Source organism: Protopterus annectens, chromosome 2.part0, assembly GCF_019279795.1.
Source record: "Protopterus annectens isolate FY-2018-M chromosome 2.part0, PAN1.0, whole genome shotgun sequence".
NCBI classification, from domain to species: Eukaryota; Metazoa; Chordata; order Ceratodontiformes; family Protopteridae; genus Protopterus; species Protopterus annectens.
In genome coordinates, this window is record NC_056728.1 from 1172205984 (window position 1) to 1172225975 (window position 19992).

Here is a 19992-nt window from a genome sequence, read left to right on the forward strand (position 1 = left end):
TTGTATGTATGTCGACGTTCCATTATTCTGAACGTCAACATTGTGAACAGTCAGTGAGTAGCCCACAGGCTGACACTTGTCATTAATTTATTTTGATCATTAACATTATCTGCTCACACACACTCTCTCTCCCATAAAAGCAGAGTTGAAGTTCCAATAGATAGGCTAAAATTATCTACAATATGGTAGATATTTTTAGATTTCTTTTGTATATTTTTATGTCTTATTCTGACATTATAAGTCTTTATAATTATGTCTCAAAATAAAGGAGAAATACCCAGCAGAAATTCCACAATAAACTAAAAACAACACTGAGCCATGCCAGTAGCAGTCCCATTGTAGTTTAATCATATTTTAAAACATTAATGCTTCACAAATGAATTTGTTTTCATAAACACGCTTCTTCAGATGCAAATCCCAAATGTAATACTCACAAGCCTTTTATAACTTAAATAAACCAATCAGATATAATGTTCCCCATTACATTATCACATATATGGTTCATGTTGCTGTTCCACTTCATAATATAAAAAATACATTAATATAAATACCATTAAACAATACTGCATCAAATTGTCCATTACTATCCATGTGTGTGCAGAGATGTTTTTGTCATATATAAAATAACTCATTATTAATGGCAATAATAAAATGACTATTGTTTTAAAAAAAATTTCCATTTATCTGTATGTTATTTTATATTGAATAGCACTTCGTGGTTAAAACATTTTTTACTAAATTTAACAAAATGAACTTAAATAGGCATTTGTTATAATGCTATTAAAACGTAAAAATTAAACCTTGAAAATAGCTGGCATGGTCACTCAAATGGGTAAACACAATAATTCAATCTTGTTTTAGTTTCATTAAAAATAATCAATAAAAATTACTCACAATCTAGCTGGTCTCAACTTCAAAATCGGTGCTAATGATACATATATATATATATATATATATAATATTAAACCAGGGGATCTGTTGGCCTCTCTAGAATGATTTGCCAATAAAGTTCCCTGTAGTCTATATGGGTTTCCCACCATCCACCTCTAATGTCCATAGGAATCTCTTCTAAAACAAAGAATAAATATCTCACACTGGGACAATCCAAAGAATGCTTATGAAGTGCATAACTTGTTCTTTTATTTCTGATATCATGCATATGTTTGTATATTCTCTGCTTCAGTTTTCGTTCCATTTTTCCCATGTAAAATGCCAGACGGTGTGTACAGCTGGCAATATATACAACCCCCCCCCCCCTTGTTTCACACGTACTGCATGTCTTACCTACAATGTTTTTATCCCTGGACACAAGTGTAACACTGTCACCTTGTCTAATATAGGTATGTTGTGGGCACCTACCACACTTGAAGGTGCCCTGTTTAACACACTTGTTTCCAGCATACCACTTGTTTTCCATTAATTCTTTCAGACTTTGCCCTTTTCTGAAAACACACCTAAAGTGGGTATTCTGTGTCTGATTTAGGTCAGACAAACTGTAAAATCTATTCTACTAATTTTCAATCACATTCTTTATAATATATGCATCTGCATTAAAATCTGTAATAAAAGAATGTTCATAATTTTTAGGTGCATTGTTCGCTATACAGTCTTCCTCATTCTCTAAAACCATAGCCTGAGTTGACCCCAATGTTCCTAGTACTGGTTGGAGCCTTGTACTACGTCCATTTTTTACTTCATTATTGATTTTAGTGATAAGGCTCAAGGGGTACCCCCTGTCGCTGAACACTGTGAAAAACTTGTGACATTCAAATTCAATAGGTCTACTTATTCTACTTATTCTGACAAACTGGCCCTTGACTATACTAGCCTTCTGTTTAAAGGGATGGGCACTGTTGTAATGGAAAAAAGAGTTGGAATAGGGCTCCTTTCTATAAACCAGAGAACAAGCTGTTTAAGATTAAAATATTTGGATGTAGTATATGGGTCTACTACGGTTGACTGAAAACTCAGTTGACTGAAAATTAAATTACTATGACCACTTCACTGAAAGCTCACTTCACTGAAAACTCATTTCTTTGAAACTCATTTCATTGAAAGTTATAAATGGCCTTTTCCCCACTGTAGTGCAACCTTGGAGTTAGTATATAAGTAAGGGGGTGTGTGAGGGGCACAGCCCCCCACATTAGGGGGTGTGAGGGGTGTAGCCCTCCACATATTTTAAACATTTTAAACTATACACAGTGATACTTACAAGTGCAATAAATTACTGTTTCCAAAAGAGAATATTGCCCCCCACACCCCCCCCCTTACTTTATATACTAACTCCAGGGTCGCACTGCAGTGGGGAAAAGGCAATTTATAGCTTTCAACAAAATGAGTTTCAGTCAAGTGAGTTTTCTGTGAAGTGAGCTTTCAGTGAAGTGGTCCTAGTAATTTCATTTTCAATCAAGTGAGTTTTCAATCAACCATAATAGACCCATATATATATATATATATATATATATATATATATATATATATATATATATATATATATACATATATGCGTGTGCGTGTGTGTGTGTGTGTGTGTAAAGTTCCTTTAATTGGGTAATCAGGCTCAAAATTGATGGACAAAATTCATTAAGTCCCATTTAATCACCTATGCAGTACAGTGGTGAGTGAATAGTATCAGACTTGCCATTCTGCATGACCCATTAAAACCTAAAGTGTTTTGTGTTTCAACAATTTAACTTCACAGATGCTCACTCATGCATATGAACCCAACCCTGAAATTCCCTAGCTATGCTCAGGCTGCTCTCCTTAGTTTATGGGAGAAAAACGTATAAATCAATAGACTCAGCATTTTGTGAATTGGCCTGATGTCACCCCTTGGGCTTTTGACAGCAGGGTACATGATGCTGGTCACTGCACATACTCTGCACAGACTTCAGCATGCATTCATGCTACCAGCAGTGCTCTGCAAATTTGGAAATACCACTACCTAAGAGTGTGCCTTCTATTCTCCACATGGAACATACTTCTCAACTGGCCGGAATTTCGCAGTGTGTCCAGATTTTTGCCTCATAGTTTTGGTGTGTCCTGCAGAAAATGTTTGGTTTTCTGACAGATCTTTGAGGATTGAAATGATTGAATGAATAAATACTATAAGCTATTTGAGTTCTAGAGTGCATATACTTAGTGCACACATGCAAAATCTGTTATTCTAACAATGTTTTAAGTTTCTAAGAACAATATATACAATCTCACACTGATTTTGGTCTTTTGTCTTCTCTCCCCATTATCTGTGGCTTTCGTCAGCATTCTTGAGCTGAGATGCTGAGAGGCACAGCAGGAAGGCACATCTAAATTGTCTTTTTACATTTCTCCCCAACATAGGTTGTGTGACTTTGGAGTCACCTTTATATCTTCCTGCCTAGTATTTCTGATTTTGACTCACTAGCTAAATCTGTATAATTGTCACAGTAGATGGGGCTAAAAACATCTATGCTATTAATGCTGGTCTCCTGATTAATAATGTAACTAAAGGCAGAATATTACCACAAAAATATAATACTTTTCTCTCTCTCTCTCTCTATATATATATATATATATATATATATATATATACTTACCTGAATACGAACTTCATGTGGTCCTGGAGGATCAACTTCTATTTCTTCAATAGAAAGAGGTTTCTGTGGTTCCCATGCAACAGCAGCCTTGCATTTTATAACCTGAGGAAAGAAATTCTGTTAAATACAATATTTGTCAAATCAGTATTGGACATAATACCGTGTGCCTGACCAGAACATCTTGTAGATGTCAATAGGTATCTTCAGAGACATTAATGCTTGCTGTTGAACTACTGTCTATAAACCTTTTGTGGACATCACTGAAAACATTGTGTAGCTGGGGTGTATTAACAAACTTCTTTGCAATGCCCTGGGCATGATGCTTGGCAGGTCTGTGAACTGCAACAGTAGTTTAAAATAGGAAATGGAAATTCATCACATGCTGCACCGGCAGAAGGCAAGGTGCACTCAAAGATAAAATTGTGCATATATTTATATAGTGTGGTAGCATCCTATAAAATGTAAAGTAATATTCAGTACACAGAGAGTACATTATCAGGTCTCAGCAATGTATGGTAACTCCTTTTGGATGACCTTACATGTTTGTACTTTCTTTTCCTTTTTGCGGTTTTCATTATTTGTTTTCTTAACTGGATTAACTGGGTTAGGAATAATGCAATTACAAGGAGATCTGAATGGAAAAACCTTGCTTGCACCTTTAACAGAAGGAAATGACAGACGTGCAGCTTAATGCTTTTAAAATTAGCACAAGCTGCAGAGCCTTATCTAAGTCATCTGCTACCCTGGGCAAGCCTCCTGACTGATGCTTCTTCAACCCAAAATTAAAAAAAGATGTTCCCCATAGTTATTTCATCTCCAAAATGTGGGACACTACCTCTCATAATGTAGAACAAATGGGCAAAATGTGGAACATTTAGTAACAATTTTAACTAAGAAGCCCATAGTATGGTTAAAATGTGTTATTGTACTTATGAAAATTTCATTTGATGAGTTAATATTATTCAAGATTATTTACAATGGATATTAATGAAAAAAATTCGTAGCAATATCTGTGTGACAGATTATTTCAGTGTGGAATAATGTGGAACATGGACTTTTTAAAAGTCAAAATAAGGAATTTCCCTCATAATGAGGTATGATTGAGAGGTATGGGTCACTCTCTCAATGTTGAAAAACAAAACAAATAAATAAAAACAAATGGGTAAATAAAAGTAAAAATATGCTGAGCTTGAGAGTATCTTATCAACATTTGTTAGACAAGCCATGATATCACTCGACTTCTTATATGAATGCTAGTTTTAAACCTGCACTCCTTTGACAGTTACTGATAGTGCCCCTAACAGCCTGCATTTGGGACATCCAACCTCTTGACCCCAACCAAGGTTATGGCTTAGACAAGCTGATGCTCCCTAAAAGTTGTATAGTGTCAAAGACAATTTTGAGTACAACTGCAACATCATGCAACAGTTTCTATTAAGCTTTTCTAAAAAACATTAAAAATGTATAGAATACCCAAGGATTCTACATACTGCATGTGAAAGGCACAGAAAAAAATAGTTACATGCCTTGTTAAAGTCATATCTGTCATTACCATCTAGAATATTGTATACAATATTACATACATTAAATAAACTAAAGACATCTGGGCCTCTGTGTAAGTGCTTCTTACGTCTCTACATAGTTATGTAGTTATATGTTTATGCCTGACCCTACATCAGGTTTCATCAAATATCATCACTGTCTGCAAACAGCAGGGAGAATTCAGTTAACTATTCTTATGCTTTTACAACATGCAAGCACTATCAGTACCGTGGTAGCTGTTGTAAACAACATGTAAGCACTACCAGTACTGTGGTAGCTGTTGTAAGCAACATACAAACACTACCAGTACTGTGTTAGCTGTTGTAAGCAAGATGCAAGCACTACCAGTACTGTGGTAGCTGTTGAAAGTGCTTGTAAAGTCACAGAAGGAGCATTTAACCTCTACAACCCATTTTATATCACCAAAGGATGACAGTAGAGATAACACTTGCCACTGTATTTCCTATCCAATTGAGGGGTTACAGGATGAATAATTTGATGTACACAGCATTTAAAAGGCCCTTTGATCACATCAGGCTAAGAAAATCTTACAGAACCATTGATGTTGATGGAGGGTCACATATATAGTCTGTATAATAAAGTAAATAGTGTTCTGCACTGTTAAATGAATGGTCACATTCCCAGCTAAATACCTGCACTGCATCATTTTCCATTTTAATCTCTACAACTAACCAGCTTAATCTGTTCAAATCATTTGCATAAATGCTAGGGTCAGAAAAATAGAATTGTAAAAGCTTTTGACAAGTCCTAATATCAATTTGTATCGGATTCTAACAGGATTACAGTACTGTGTTAGTAGGCATGCTGCTTTTGTTTTGTTTATGCGTGTTGGCCTATAATTTGATAAAGACTCCAGAAAAAAAGCAAAACTGTGAGTGTCTAATGACTTTCCAACATTTAGAATGCAGTATAAAATGAAACCAGTGTCCTATCTCTGATGGAATGACAAGGGGAGATGCAAGGCATAGGACTCTTTCATGAAGTGGATGATATAAGAATGGCTGGTAAGGAAAATTGAGTCCTAATAGACAGGAAAGGCTAGGAACACATTTTGAAGAGGGGATGAGATTAAAATAGGATTCCAGCTGCTGGTATTTGGTATTTGGAAGGCTAAGAAAATGACAGACTACCTTCAGAGAAAATGTAGCAATTACAATAGTATAAAACATCAATGTCACCGGACAGAAAAATTAAGCAGTCAACATCTTTAAAACTAAATGAACTTATTTACATACCTCTCAACTGTACAGCTTTTTGCAGAATGTCCAGATTTTTGCCTCATATTGTTTGTGTGTTCCTCCTAAAATCTGTATTTTTCTGGCAAATAGCTGAGGATTGAAGTCATTAAATAATGACAAACATTTGAGTTTAAGACTCCACATACTTTAGAAAATTCATGCTAACGCAAAACCTATTATTATATCAACTTTCTAACTTTGTAAGAGCAATATTTAAAATCTGTCCCTATTTGTCCCCCCATCATTTTAGGCTTTTTCCAGATTGTTTGCTCTAAGAGGTTGAGAGGTATCTTGTTATTCATAAATTCCTCACTACTGTCACTAAATGCACTGTTCCGAAGGCATTTCTCTTACCCAGTCTTCTATATGCTTCTCCCATCCTTACCAATATACAAGCTACCTCAATGCAGAAACTGGACCAAACAAACAACAAAATTGTCAGATTTATTCTAAACTAACCACTCTCTTCACATCACTGCCTCGCACTAAATCAACTTCAGTGGTTGGAATTTCCACACCATCTCCTACAATCACAACTCCATACTACCTTTTCCATACTCAACAACCCCTTTGCCTCCCCTGCTCTCTCCTCTCTTGTTACTCTCTACTGTCCCACCCGGCCTCTTCGGAGTGCTGATCAGCATCTTCTCTCAGTTTATAAACCTAAAAGGAATACTGGCAAACTACTTTACAACACTCTGTCTCACTAAATTGGAACAAACTCCCTCTCCATATTAAATCCAACCTTTTCTTTCCCGTTTTAAAAAGGAGCTTAAATCCCACCTACTAAACTTGAAACTATGCCATTGCCTTGACCGCATGGAGTCTTAGTCTGTCTTACTGTATAACCTGTTACATCTCCTAACTTTCTTTCTCTGTTTTTAACTTCTGCTTAAACTAACCTTCTAAACCCTCAGCTCTACTACTATAACTAACTATAGCCCCTCATTCTCTCCCCGTCCCGTTCTCCACACTATTTCTTTTCACCCCTTTTCCTATCAGTGTCTAGACATTGTCCTTCTTTTGAACGATTATCTTTTTGTTTTTACTCTCATATGTAATAAATTTTAGACCACTGCTATTAGTGCAACCCTTAATGTTCATCATTTTTTCTTTTGTTTTTCTCGTTATAATTTTGTATTTGCACTTATTTTTAATAGTTTTTTGTCCTGTATGTTTATCTTTGCTTATGTTTGCTGGGGCTCTTTCCCCTTGGGTCTCCACTGAAAATGGGTTACTAACTATCAATGCAATGCAAATAGTTAATAACCCTTTCTGTTTTACAATTATTTTGTATTGTGATGGTTATTTAATATTTGTATATTGTCCCTTTATCTTTATTTATGTTTTCTGGGGCTTTTCCCCTCGGGTCTCCACTGAAAATGGGTTTGTTTGCAAACTCAGTTGGACTAGCCTGGTTAACAAATGTGAAATAAATAAATAAAATGATAAAAATAAATAAACTAAGACATCTTTATACTATTATTACCTATAATGTCATACCTATGTTCATCGTTAAGATAGGCCTTATCATAAATGCAGACAAAGATGCACAAATACTATACAATGCTACTCAGTGGTACACAATGCTACACAATGTTACACAAGGCATTTTCAATACAGCTAGTCAGTAATAGACTTATAACAATGTCTGTATTTGTAAATGCATAACTTCAACCAGCCATCACCCATATTACTGATAGACATCCATAGGGGTTATGCACAGAAACTACTGAGTGATGCCAATCAGATGTTGCACCACTTTCACTCGTTATGTTGCAGTGGTCCCCTCCCGCACAGAATGCTGATGTAATGAGCCAGGAGTGCCAATTACTCACAAGTCAGCCCTGGAGGGGGTGACCTGAGACTCTAATAGATGGGTGATCACTGTTCACTGGCTACAGAAACACCACAGCACAGCAAGGTTTACAATGTCCACTGCAGAGCTCAGGATCAGAGCGCCCCATGCACTGTGAGTTGTGGAGGTAGTTTGCTTTTAGTAGGTCAGAAAATGATAACTAATTTAGGATTTACTAGCAGACTTGATCCGTCAAACCCACCAGGACTAGCAAAAGTGTTTGCAAATAACTTCACTTCACTTTCTGCATGTATTTAATGGCAATGTTATACATAACCTTTGAGTAGCAGTTGGCGAGGTATGTAGAGGAAATTAATTATATCAGGGTTTTCTGTTAAATGTTACACCCAATTCAAACTTAACAAATATGGTCCTCCACAAGGATTCTTTAATATCAGTCAATGACTACATGTGTATGAATGCATAAAATTACAGCTTGTATTATTAGAGCCATTGTTTAATGTGGCTATTTCAGAAAAGATTATGATAACTACTGAAACAATATCTGGATGGGCAGTGAAATGTGTATAACCTTAGAGCTTGGGAAATTGGCCTTGATCTTTGAGGAAGCAACTAGAATGAATGTGGGAACAGTTTTATAAAGGTGTTGGAATTGGAAGAAACATGAATTATTTTCCTCATTTAATACAATGTAACTAAGGATCTAAAAAGTAAATTAAATTTAGCTGCTCAGGAAGTATTAACAGCCACTAAATGTAACATTGTAACTCACAACTCATGCTCAGCTCACACCAGTGGCAAGTTTAGAGTGTCCAGTCCACTTATTGCATGTCTTTTAGAGTGTGGGAGAAAACCAGAGCACCTGGAGGAAAACCATGGGAACACATGGAAAATGTGCAGATTCCATACAGAAGGCACCCCAGCTAGGAACTGAACCAGGGAACCTCTTGCCGTGAATCAACAACGCTATTTGCTGTTCTACTATGCCACCTCCATCTCATGCATATACACATACACACACACACACACATATATATATATATATATATATATATATATATATATATATATATCTGTATATCTATATGTATCTATATCTAATATGTATATATATATATATATATATATATATATATATATATATATAAAATATATGTATGTATATATATTTCTTTTTTCTATCTCATGCTCCTATCTATTCCTTTCCTGTGCATTCATTCCAGAAGCATGATATCCTTCTTCTTTTCTGGCCTTTAGAGGTGCAGACAAACCAAAAGAGGAAGTCTGACTAGTTCCTATTAGAGCAAGAGTATTACCTCTTGATTGTGGAGTCTATAACCTGGTAATATAACCCAACATTCTGTTTGCTGCAGCCACTGCCCTCTCACTCTGCTTCTGATGGCTCAAATGCCCAGGTCTTTTGACTTTGCTGTTGTCATCAGTTCCACTCTGTGTAGCAGGTAGTTCTTAGTATGGTTTTTGCAACCCGGGTGCATTATTTTGCATTTGTATCTCTGCATTAATCTCACCTGCAACCTTTCTGCCCATTTGGGCATCATTTCAAATCCTTCCTTTAATTCACCTTCCCACACTATGCTGCTGGACCTATGTTTGGTTTCACAACTAAAAAGATGATCCTGTTTTCTGTTCTCTCAGATATGTCTGAAACAGACATACTTAGTTATAACTCATGACTGACTACTGCAGTACTAGTGTACACTAATTATTTTTCTAGTTGCTCACACTGTTCTTCTCAACACAACTGTGTCCTTATAACTGACCACACAAGAATCCATTTCCTAGTCTTGGTTCTGCCACTTAAGCTCTCCAGTTTTCCTGTATGCCTTATATGCAAACTGAGTGAAAGGCCTTGCTGAAGATCAGGTTGATCACATCTATTAATAATTGTCTATAACTCTAACTTGATTTGTTTTCCCTTCTAGCTATGACCCTGTGTTGGTTACTATCCCAGAGATTGTTGCCTTCATGGAAAAAAGACAAACTTCCTTAGGATTTTGCTCATGAATTTCTTTGCCACTGCTGTTAGGTTAATAGTCCTTGTTTTTCCTTGTTTTCCTGCCACACTGTACTACCTTACGACACTTCAGTCCTCAGATACTTCTGCACTGGCTAGATTTCTGAGGGCTCCAGATATAATTCATCTGGCCCTTATGTACTGTACTCATTAAAGAGAGCCAGTTCCCTCTCTGATTCAGCTCTCTTGTGTCCTGGAATCTACTCAATGTTCTACTGTTCTGACCTACTGACCTGTAACCATGGTGCTCCCCATTTATTTTAATTTTGAAGACTGAATTAAAGTAGTCATTCAACACATATGTTTATTTCAGTATTCCATTATTACCTTCCCATCTTTTCTCAGCATGGCCAGGTCTGTCCCTGCCCTCTGCTTCCTTTTGATTAATTATCTTTCTGTTTTTATTTCGCCTTTGTCCTATTCTAAATTTATTGTACTGAACCTCATCCAGTCTGGTTTCCATCTTTTACATGCTCAGCCTTTTACTCCAGTTGTTAGTCTAACATGTTCATGTAACCACAATGACTTTCTCTTGCTTTGTCTTTTTGTCTCTTCCTCAGACTGTTACCAAGTGTACTCCATTCATGACCAATTCCTATACCTTATTTGCACTTTTGATTTATTCCAAGTCTCCTAAATTGTCTTTGATCTTTTATTCCATTCTGTCCTGATAAGCCGTGGTGGTGCAGTGGTAGCATTGTCGCCTCACAGCAAGAGGTTCTCCCGTTTGATTCTTGGCTGGAGAGGCTTCTGTGTGGAGTCTGCATGTCCTCCCCATGGTCGAGTGGCATTAGAAAGATATGTGTGAATGAATGGGCGTGCCTTTGTTGAAGGTTGGGCATTGGGCTGGCACCTCGGCACTGGAAAAATCTACTGCCAATCATTAGTGGACCGGAGTTCTGCTGTGGCGAACCCTAACCGGGAAAAGCTGAAAGAAGAAGATTCCATTCTGTCCTGATCATTCCTCCTAAAAATCAAACCATTATTTTCATATTCTTACCCCCAAGAAGCACACACACACACACACACACACACACACACACACACACACACACACACACACACACACACCCTAAATTTTATGATGGTATGAACCATACTGACTTATGTGACCTTCGCCTGGACATCCATGACCCCCCTCATTTGTTAGGACAGCATGCAGAATTCTAACCTTCCTGGTATAGTCCTGGCCCAGTTGGCTGAACCACTCACAGATTAAAACCTCATTCCTTTCCTGCCCATCCATGGAGCTTGGGAACTCCCAGATTGCTCCTGGTATATTCAGACTCCAGGACCATTAACCTCTTGTTTCTATAGACCTTACACACAAAAGGCCAATAATTAGAACAATCACACCCCCAACACTGTGCAATTGACTGAAACATCCCTTTCCCCAACCCCCCCCCCTCACGTGTTGGTAGCTAGAGCTGATTTCTAGTCTAATCCTCCCATTTGTGATTGGAGAAACCCTACTCTTTCTCCAGTTCAGTATCAATTGGGTTAAACTTGTATTCACTCTCCCCATCTCATGGAGATCACAGCAAACTTCTAACCACTTGTCCATCATGCCAGTAATTCCAGCAAACCATTGGTTATTACTTATGATACATTAATTAAATTCATACCCTATCACTCATCATAACAGTAATCAACATACCTTGGCAACTTACTCAAGTTTCCTACTTTACATGTTAGTGACTGGTCCATTCCTTTGCTTCTAGTCTCAAGCCACATGGAATACCATCTTTCAGTGACCATGTACACAGCATCTTCCAGCCAGCTTAGAAAACAACTCTGCTGATGAGATGCATAATGGTTTCTTGAAGAATCCCAGCTTAGTATAATAATATAGGATCGCCAGTTCAGTGCAGGCCATTAACCATCCATCACTGTACTAAATCAGTCAGGTTAGCTCATACTGCCATCGTAAAAGCCTGTTCAGGAATCTTCATCAGGTGACAAGCAGTTGAGCTCTGTACTTCACAGCTCAGACAGTCAATGTGTATTAATCTAGTTAAGTGCAAGAACGTTCTGCTTTTTGAGTTTATCCATGTACACCATTTAAGTGGGGTTATATTCCTTTTCTCAAAAATTCAGCACCTCAAAAGTTTTGGTTGGCTTAAGAAATTAAACTCTCTTAATTTCAAATATTCCTTGCATCTCTATCTAGGAGGTTACAGTGCAGCAGAGAGTTGAACTTTGCTCTTTCTCCACTGTAGTGTAATTTCACAATTGATATGTGTGTGTGTGTGTGTGTGTGTGTGTGTGTGTGTGTGTCTGTGTGTGTGTATGTTGCAAGGGGGAATGGGGGAGCAGGGGGACTCATTTTGTTTTTCATTTTTTTCATTTCTTTGGGTTTTGATAATTGAGGTCAATATTTGCAGTGTCTGGCTTTTGAGAATTTAGGGCAAGTACATACATCCTAACTATAGCTAGTCTAGCAAGCCACTTGTCTCATTTGTAGCAAGCAGCAGAACAGCTTTTTTTTTTTTCTCAGCTTTTTTTCTCAGCTTATAGTTGGGGCACCATATCTCTCAACCACTCCACATTTTGTGGAGTGTTCCAAATTCATATTTTATAAAAGATTGCCTGTTACTACTCTGCTTTGACTGAAAATGTCTCTGAATTCCACTCTTTGCGTGGTTAAGTTTTACAGACAATGAAAGACCAGTTTCCTGGAACTAGTCACAGTCAAAGGGAGACCAATGTCAGTACAGATTTTGTTATGCGTTTGTGTTTCATGCAACCCATGCTGGCCACTGAAGTGTATTTAAATAAAAAAGAAAAGAAAAAAAATCCTGTTGGGCACTTACTTAATTAATAATCCAAAATTAGACATCAGAGACCAGCAGTTCCAACACACAAGTAATTTAAAGATCAAACAGCAAAAGGAACACAAGTCCACATAAAACATAAACTCTGATAAAAACACTTCCCCTTACGTTTTCATCTCATAGAACTTTATCAGATGGGAAAATACATCATAATTACCTAGTTAAATAACTTTTCCTGTTTGAATAGACCAATAAAATCAGTGATTCAATTAATTACCAAGATACAGAAAGAGTGGATTCTAAACTGCATGTGACAGTCTTGAAATGTTGAATAAAATACATTTAAATGTTCATATTAAAATTGCTCATATAAAAAATATATTCATATTAAAATATACATTGTATTAATATAATAAATACAAATACATAATGCTTGTTAAATATATTGTTTAAAAGCATTTAAAATGCAATGGCATAAAAATGACATCAAATAACATAAAATAGTAATCTACCACCATCTGGTGGACAAATAATAAAACACATGAAAGTGTATATAAAGTCAAGAATTCACTTGAATGAATAAACCAGGATAAAATAACATGAATATACATAAAAATATCATCATTTTGCAGACCTGAGCTTGACTACAGGTTTTAAATATACTATATCATTAACTCCTGGATTGTTACAAGCATCCAGGTCTAATTGCCAATATAGTTCCCTGTATTCGAGTCTGGTCTCCCATGGCCCACCCCTGGGGTCTATAGGGACCACCTCTATCACGAAAAATTGATACACTGCTTTTGGACATGCCTGAAGATGTTTGCACAGGGAGTTATAATTTTCCTTCCTTAAATCATAAAGGTATTCATCCACTCTTTATTTTAACCTTCTTTCTGTCTTACCCATGTAGAAGGAGTCACATGCCCCACACAAAACAATATATACCACACCTGTGGTATTACCATTTGCATACCCTCTAGTAGTTATATACTTGTTTCTACATTTTAAATATAACATGTCCCCAGTCTGTATGTACTTACATTGGGTACAACTTCCACATTTGTGTCTACCTTTTTTATTACTAATGAGAGTTCCAAAATTGTTATACTGGGAACCTCCTTCCAAAATATGTTTGATATTTCTTCCTTTTTTGTACACACATTTAAGTGGCTTATCTAATATACAATTTAAATCTGATAAGGCTGCAAATGTTTTCCACTCCTTGTCTATAACTTGTTTAACCAAATTGGTTTCACCATCATATGTGATAGTCAAAGCAGATTGATAAGAGGCCCCCTCTATCCTCGTACCTAGACTTGTATGATCAGAGGGGTGGTTTTTACCCAAAATAGGGGCAAACCTAGACTCTCTACCATCCATGACATCTGTTAATACATCATTCAAAAGTGTTGGAGGGTACCCCCTGGCTTTGAACATTTCTACTATAAAATCACATTTTCTTTTAAAATCCTGGTCGCCAGATGTCATTCTGCTAGCCCGGACCAGTTGACCTTTTATTACCCCTCTTTTTTGGTGTGGGGGGTGGTCACTCGCATAGTGAAGATAAGAATTTGAGAATGTCTGTTTCCTATGTATTTTAGATTTAAAACCATTGTCCGCCCTTTGAATGTTAACATCAAGGTAATTTAACTCACTATTGTTAAGCTGATATGTAAATTTTAGGAACTTAGTAATCTTAGAAATGTATTCAAGAAATTCGAAAAAATGATTATCAGTACCAGTCCAAGAAATACAGATGTCATCTAAAAAGTGCCCATACAGGTTCCAGTATTGCTTAAACTCAGAAGTGAAAACATATTTGTTTTCCCAATATAGGAGAATAATATTGGCGTAAGTAGGGGCACAATGTGCCCCCATTGCCACACCCTTCTATTGTTTATAGAATTCTCCCTGAAAGAAAATAAAATTATTCTTTAGGACTAGGTCCATTAAAATTACACAAGTGCGAAATACACCAAAGGGAATATCCCCACAATCAGCCATGAATTCCTCAAACCAAGCAAGCCCCACATCATGTGGAATACATGTGAACAAATCCACATCATCAAATGTAATAAAAGTACTTGGATGGTAGAGAGTCTAGGTTTGCCCCCATTTTGGGTAAAAATCACCCCTCTGTTCATGCAAGGCTAGGTACGAGGATAGAGGGGGCCTCTTATCAATCTGCTTTGACTATCACATATGATGGTGAAACCAATTTGGTTAAACAAGTTATAGACAAGGAGTGGGAAACATTTGCAGCCTTATCAGATTTAAATTGTATATTTGATAAGCCACTTAAATGTGCGTACAAAAAGGATGAAATATCAAACATATTTTGGAAGGAGGTTCCCAGTATAACAATTTTGGAACTCTCATTAGTAATAAAAAAGGTAGACACAAATGTGGAAGTTGTACCCAATGTAAGTACATACAGACTGGGGACATGTTATATTTAAAATGTAGAAACAAGTATATAACTACTAGAGGGTATGCAAATGGTAATACCACAGGTGTGGTATATATTGTTTTGTGTGGGGCATGTGACTCCTTCTACATGGGTAAGACAGAAAGAAGGTTAAAATAAAGAGTGGATGAATACCTTTATGATTTAAGGAAGAAAAATGATAACTCCCTGTACAAACATCTTCAGGCATGTCCAAAAGCAGTGTATCAATTTTTCGTGATAGAGGTGGTCCCTATAGTCCCCAGGGGAGATTGGATGAATACCTTTATGATTTAATGAAGAAAAATGATAACTCCCTGTACAAACATCTTCAGGCATGTCCAAAAGCAGTGTATCAATTTTTCGTGATTGAGATGGTCCCTATGGACCCCAGGGGTGGGCCAAGGGACACCAGACTGAATACAGGGAACTATGCTGGCAATTAGTCCTGGATGCTTGTAACAATCCAGGACTTAATGATATGGTGTCTTTAAAACCTGTACTCAAGCTCAGGTCTGCAAAATTATGATATTTTTATGTATATTCATGTTATTTTATCCAGGTTTATTCATTCAAGTGAATTCTTGATTTTATATACATTTTCATGTGTTTTATTATTTGTCCACCAGATGGTGGTAGATTACCATTTTATGTTATTTTATGTCATTTTTTTTTATGCCATTGCATTGTGAATAGTTTTAAACAATATATTTAACAAGCATTATTTATTTGAATTTATCATATTAAGACACCGTACCTTTTAATATGAATATATTTTTATATGAACAGTTTTAATATGAACATTTAAATGTATTTTATTCAGCATTTCAAGATTGTCACATGCAGTTTAGAATCCACTCTTTCTGTATCTTGGTAATTAACTGAATCACTGATTTCATTGGTCTATTCAAACAGAAGCTGATTGTTCTTCAAACAGGAAAAGTTATTTAACTAGGTAATTATGATGTATTTGCCCATCTGATGAAGTTCGTCACACTTCTAAAAACTAGTGTGGTCTCCTTTAAGGCCCCTGAGCCAGTGGTAAACATTACTCAAACCGCTGAATCACTTACAAATGCCTTCTACCAGCACCTACAGGACTGCATGGATCAGGCAATCCCAAACAAATCTAAGACTCTTTGTACCAAAGGCAAGCGTCCAGTCTGGTGGACCCCAGCCATAAACAAGCTCTACAACAAAAGGAGGAAGCTACTACAAGATAGAGCAAAATCCTTGAAAGGTAAGACACCTTTGATTATTATAAGTAAAAAACTAAGAGCTCTCATAAAATCATCCAAGGCAAATTTTGAGAGAAAAATCACCAAGGACTCAAAAGACAATCATAAGGCCTTCTTTAGCTATGTTAGAAACCTAGGAGGAAACTCCCAGATATGCTCAGAATTAGTTCAAAATGATGTGAAGATTACTGAACCTACACACATTGCCAACATACTGGCTGACAGGTTCAGTGCAAACTTCTCCCCCCTCCCCAAAAGGAGAGATATCTATACCAGAGGATTGTAGCCCCCCAAACATCTCCAACGCCCAGGTGAGAACTGCTCTCTCCAAGGCAAAAAACACAGCATCCATGGGACCAGATGGTGTCCCCGGCTGTGTGCTCCATGAACTCAATGAGGAATTAAACCCGCAGTTAGGACAGCTGTTTAATCTTAGCCTCACCTCAGGATACGTACCCAAGGAGTGGCGCACGGTGACTGTGGTCCCACTTCACAAGGGCGGTGCCTCCACCGACCCTGGAAATTACCGTCCCATTAGCTTGACAAGCCTTATCTGCAAAGCCATTGAGAGGATCATAATGGAACTCATAAATAAAGACATGAATCTATTAGCAAGTTGACCAGGCCTTCATCATTCCTCTGCATAAAGGAGGCAACAACTGTAATGTCAACAATTTCCTAGGGAACTTGCAGACTTTGGATCCAACCCAGTTTGGCTTTGTCAAAGGCAGATCATGCCTTTTAAACTTGGTTGACTTTTTCGAGACAGTCACCAAGGCCATTGATGAGGGAAAGGCAGTCCATACAGCCTACCTCGACCTGGCAAAGGCCTTCACACAATACCCCACTCAGGTATCATCGAAAAACTCATCAGCTTGAATGTAAACCCATACATCACAAGATGGGTTGCAAACTGGCTAAGTGACAGAACCCACAGGGTCAGAGTTGCTGGAGCCATGTCAGACTCAAAGCCTGTCACAAGTGGTGTCCCACAGGGCTCAGTCCTGGGTCCACTCTTGTTCAGCATCTGCTTTTCTGAAGTACAAGCAAACACAGGAGGGTTATGGCTGACAAAGTTTGCAGATGACTGCAAACTGGGCACCATAGTCGAAAACACATCTGACACAGATATCCTTCAGAAGGGCCTCACAGAAACGGATAACTGGTGCCAGAGCCATGGCCTAAAGTTAAATGCCAAGAAATGCATAGTCATACCCTTCGGGAAAAACAAGGTTACCCCTAGCTACCATATAGGTGGCAATCCACTGAGCACAGAAGAAGTCATCAGGGATCTGGGGACCCAGCTTGACAGTAGCCTTTCGTTTGACACTCATGTTGCTAAAGTAGTTAGGAAAACCTTCTACATTGCCCACCTGATCATAAAGGGATTCACATCTAGATCAAGGGAGGTCATCGTCCCCTGTACTCATCACTCATTAGACCTATGATTGAGTACAATGCCCCATTCGGAATTTATCTGACCCGTCACCTGCAGCAGCTGGAAAGGCCCCAAAAGTTCCTCACCAAAAGGATAAAGGGTCTCAAAAATATGTCTTATGCTGCCCGACTGAAAGAACTCCAGCTCTATTCAGTCTCATACCGCTTGCTCAGAGGTGACCTGTGCCTGACATATAAGGCCATGTCAAACCCAGATTTGATGAATATGTTTCACCTCAAAAAATCTAGATCCCTCAGAACCACAAGGGCGGGAGACTTAAACCTTGATACGGTTATTAATAGAATGTGCTGGAGGGACAGATTCATCACCCAGAGACTCCCTATGCTGTGGAACAAAATCCCGGTACATGTGAGGCAGAGCACCTCGCTGGCCTTGTTCAAGAGGAATCTTGACCAATGGATGGGAGATCGCAGATATACCCCAGGGATTACTTCAGTGTCACTGCTTGACAGAGGCACAGCAAAATAATAGGCATAGTTTTATTCAAACTAAAGGGGTGGTGAAAGCCACATAACTATGGGCTAGGCTTATAAATGCCCTTGGGCAGATAGCCTAGTATGAACCTATGAACCTAAGACGAAAACATAAGGGGACGTGTTTTTATCAGCGTTTATGTTTTATGTGGATGTGTGTTCCTTTTGCTGTTTGAACATTAAATTACTTGTGTGTTGGAACTGCTGGTCTCCGGTGCCTAAATTTGGATTATTAGTTACATTTTGGGCACTTTTACCACATCTTTGCTGTTTTATCACTTATTTAAGTTGTTAGTGGGTCGCTACCCTTAACCAGGATAATGTGGGATTGCTGACAACTCTCAAATGTTCATGGTTTTTGCCTCATATTTTTGCTCAGTCTCTCATAAATATTCTTGTAAATCATTAAGAATTTTAATTAGTCAGTAATGTCAGACATTAGAGTTTTATTCTTCTTTTTATTCTGAAAATCTAGATTGATACACATCCTGTTGTTCTATTTTTCAAGATAGAGCAATTAAAAATGCCATCACCATGATTTTTCAGCCTTTGTCTTGTTCAGATTATTTTGGCTTTGAACAAAATTCTTGAGCAAAGAAGTGAAGGTGTGTGTGTGTTACTGCAAAAGGCTACATCTGTAAAATGTTAATGAACTTCTTCCAGTAGTCAAATGTACAAGGTCTGATTTCTTTTAACTGCATTTGCTTGCTGTCTATGTGACTTTGAGCAACTTATTTAACTAGTGTTCCAGGGTTAATTTTGAAAATGTACACTTCCTCCTGTGAGTTTACCATGTTAAAAAAACAGATAAAAATATTTATTTTCCCAATTTTAGAGTCTTTGTCTTCCATTATTTTTGGCTATGTCCAGAATTTTTGAGCAAAGAAATTCAGAGGTATGTTGGTGTGTTCCTTGACAAACGTGTCTTTTTCTAGTAAATTGTTATGGATTGTAGTTACCAAATAATGACAAGCATGTGAGTTTCATACTCTTTATCCTTCAGATGTATGTTCATGCAAAGCCTGGTATTCTAACTGCTTTCTCAATATATAAGAACAATATTTGAACTCTGTTGCTAATTTTGGGTCTTTGTCTCTGATTCCTGAGCTAAGACGTTGAGGGACAGAGCAAGTCACATTGGGTTGTCTATACAGTTCTGACACCAGTGACCTGAGGTACATTTCTGGACTACTATTTATGAATATATTCATGCATTTGATTGCAAGCAAAAATCAGAGGTGTACACAGTCAAGCAAGGGGTTGCACTTGATGGTTACTTCTGTATGTGTATGCGTGTAATTATACATACCAAGGTTTCTATAATGTTATGATGAACAGGAAGAACACAGGGCTGTGAAAATATGTGATC

The 19992-nt window shown here is 37.4% G+C and overlaps 1 protein-coding gene across 3 annotated transcripts in view; it reads right to left on the reverse strand.

Moving 5' to 3' along the window:
- The window catches only part of LOC122793406 (alcohol dehydrogenase class-3-like), a 765188-nt gene that overhangs the window by 218646 nt on the left and 526550 nt on the right, over positions 1-19992 (reverse strand). The window contains exon 2 of one of the 3 annotated variants that reach the window (XM_044061386.1): positions 3576-3677. The exons of the other annotated variants lie outside the window; for them this stretch is intronic. Within the exon in view, the coding sequence (XP_043917321.1) occupies positions 3576-3677 (102 nt within the window). The remainder of the gene's footprint in view (positions 1-3575; positions 3678-19992) is intronic. 3 annotated transcript variants of the gene reach the window in all.